This window comes from Priapulus caudatus, unplaced genomic scaffold (assembly GCF_000485595.1).
Source record: "Priapulus caudatus unplaced genomic scaffold, Priapulus_caudatus-5.0.1 Scaffold43, whole genome shotgun sequence".
Classification (NCBI taxonomy): Eukaryota; Metazoa; Priapulida; class Priapulimorpha; order Priapulimorphida; family Priapulidae; genus Priapulus; species Priapulus caudatus.
In genome coordinates, this window is record NW_014577104.1 from 671,883 (window position 1) to 673,951 (window position 2,069).

Consider the following 2,069-nt stretch of genomic DNA (forward strand, 5'->3'; position numbering starts at 1 on the left):
TCACACCGTCTCTCTCTCGCTCTCTCTCTCTCTCACTCGCTCGCTATTGCGCTCTCTCTTGCTCTTGCTCTCTATCACCCTCTCCATCTTTCTCTCTTTCTCTCTCTCCCGTTCTTTTTTCTCTCCTTCCCCTCCTTTCTCCCCGCCATCTGTCTCTCTCTGACTTCCTTATTCTCTGTTTCTTTTTCAATCGTTTTTCACGCGATTTTTCCAGTTTAATGTATTTCGCCATCTGCCAGTAAGACACTTGCTAGCACCATTAGATGGCAGCGCACGTTCACGCAAATATAGGCGCCTGAACAACAGCGTTACACCTCTGACATTTAATTTTACCCGAGCTAACCCCACCGTCTTAGTTGTTGCGTTGTGTGCTTGCAGGCTACGCTTTCCTGCTGTTCCAAGACGAGAGTTCCGTACAGGCCCTGATTGACGCCTGCATCCAGGAAGACGACAAGCTATATCTGTGCGTGTCAAGCCCAACCATCAAAGACAAGCCTGTACGTATATACACCTACTTATACCTGTACACACGCATACTGCGCATATAGCTACACATATATATACATACCTACCTACATACCTATACACTCACACTGCATGGCGTATGGAATGATTGATGTCGGGGTAGGGGCGGTTGAAAGCATCAAACCGTGAAGGGGGAAGTGCGGTAGGTGTCATGGCAACAGGATGCTGCGTAGGATGGATCGATGCAGGCGCACGCGAGTTGTCGTTGATCAAACAGAATAGAAAACGATCGGAGACGGAAAATTGCTCGGAGATTGAAAACTGGGCGCGCGGCCGCCACAGAGTGAGGCAGCGCCCAGCAGAACTCGTGCAGTAGGGAGTAGGCGAGCTTGAATTACGAGCAAAAAAACCCACAAGTTATTATATATAATCACAATTACCTGCGCAACAGTGACACATGTGCCCGCGTCGTGCAGAAAGCCTAGTTCTCTCGCTAATATAAAGGCGTAAGTAAAAGCTGAGGGACGGCAGTGCATTGAGCTCGCAGAATTATAGTGCTGATGTCAAGTTGTGTGTGAATGCAGAGGGAAGCTTAGTCTCTGTACACGCTGTAATAAATAATCCCCACGTAGTCGGACTATTCGATGTCTGTGAAGGGTGTCCAGCTGAGCATTAGCAAGGGAGCGGGGGAGGGACCGTGGGGGAGAAGGGTGAAGCAATGGAGAGCGTACGAGAGAGGAGGGTGGAGCAAGTGGCACGGGGAGAGCAAATAAGAGGAGAGTAGAGCAAAGAAGGAGAGGAGGGCCCAAGGGAAGGTTGAATGGGGCAAGGGAGATGGGGTGGGTTAATGGAGAGAGAGAGCGATGGTCAGAGTGATAGGGCAAGGCAAGATGAGGGTGATCAAGGCAGAATGGGAGGGGCGAAGGAGAACAAGAATTTAGGGAGAACGGGAGGGAGCAATTATGAAACGGAGAGCGCAAGGAAGACGTGGAATGACTAACGCAGACGGGGACGAAGCAAAGACGATGCAGAGGGAGGAAGGGAGAGGAGCGCAAGGAAGACGTGGAATGACTAACGCAGACGGGGACGAAGCAAAGACGATGCAGAGGGAGGAAGGGAGAGGCGATGGGAGATTTTCCCCCACAGAACTAGCTCACGCTGATCGCTACAAGTACTGAATGGAGCGCAGCGCCATCTGTGGTCGCGTACGAGAACCTCAGCGTCCGTCAGCTCACGGCCGTACCTTAGCGTATTCGTTAGGCACTTGGATCGTTTCAATAATACAATGATAGCAATTAAACACAAATTGTATTTACTAACAAAGTCTATATGTATATTGTCTATATTGCTAATAATGGAATTAAGAGAGTAGATAAACATTAAGATTCATGTACGTGTAGTAAATACAATTTGTGTTTATTTACTATCATTTTATTATTGAAACGGCCCAAGTGCCCGTGCGTCTAATGGGCAATGATGCTCATGGGGTACCTTAGGCAGTGTTAACCTTGCAGTCCATTCTCTAACTCGCTCTCAATCTCTCTCGCTCTCTCTCTCTCTCTCTCTCTCTCTCTCTCTCTCTCTCTCTCTCTCTCTCTCTCTCT

At 48.9% G+C, this 2,069-nt stretch overlaps 1 protein-coding gene across 1 annotated transcript in view; it reads left to right on the forward strand.

Annotated features, from left to right (window-relative positions):
• The window catches only part of LOC106820684 (cytoplasmic polyadenylation element-binding protein 2-like), a 10,098-nt gene that overhangs the window by 1,223 nt on the left and 6,806 nt on the right, over positions 1 to 2,069 (forward strand). The window contains exon 2 of the mRNA XM_014825187.1: positions 357 to 497. Coding sequence (XP_014680673.1) covers positions 357 to 497 — 141 coding nt within the window. The remainder of the gene's footprint in view (positions 1 to 356; positions 498 to 2,069) is intronic.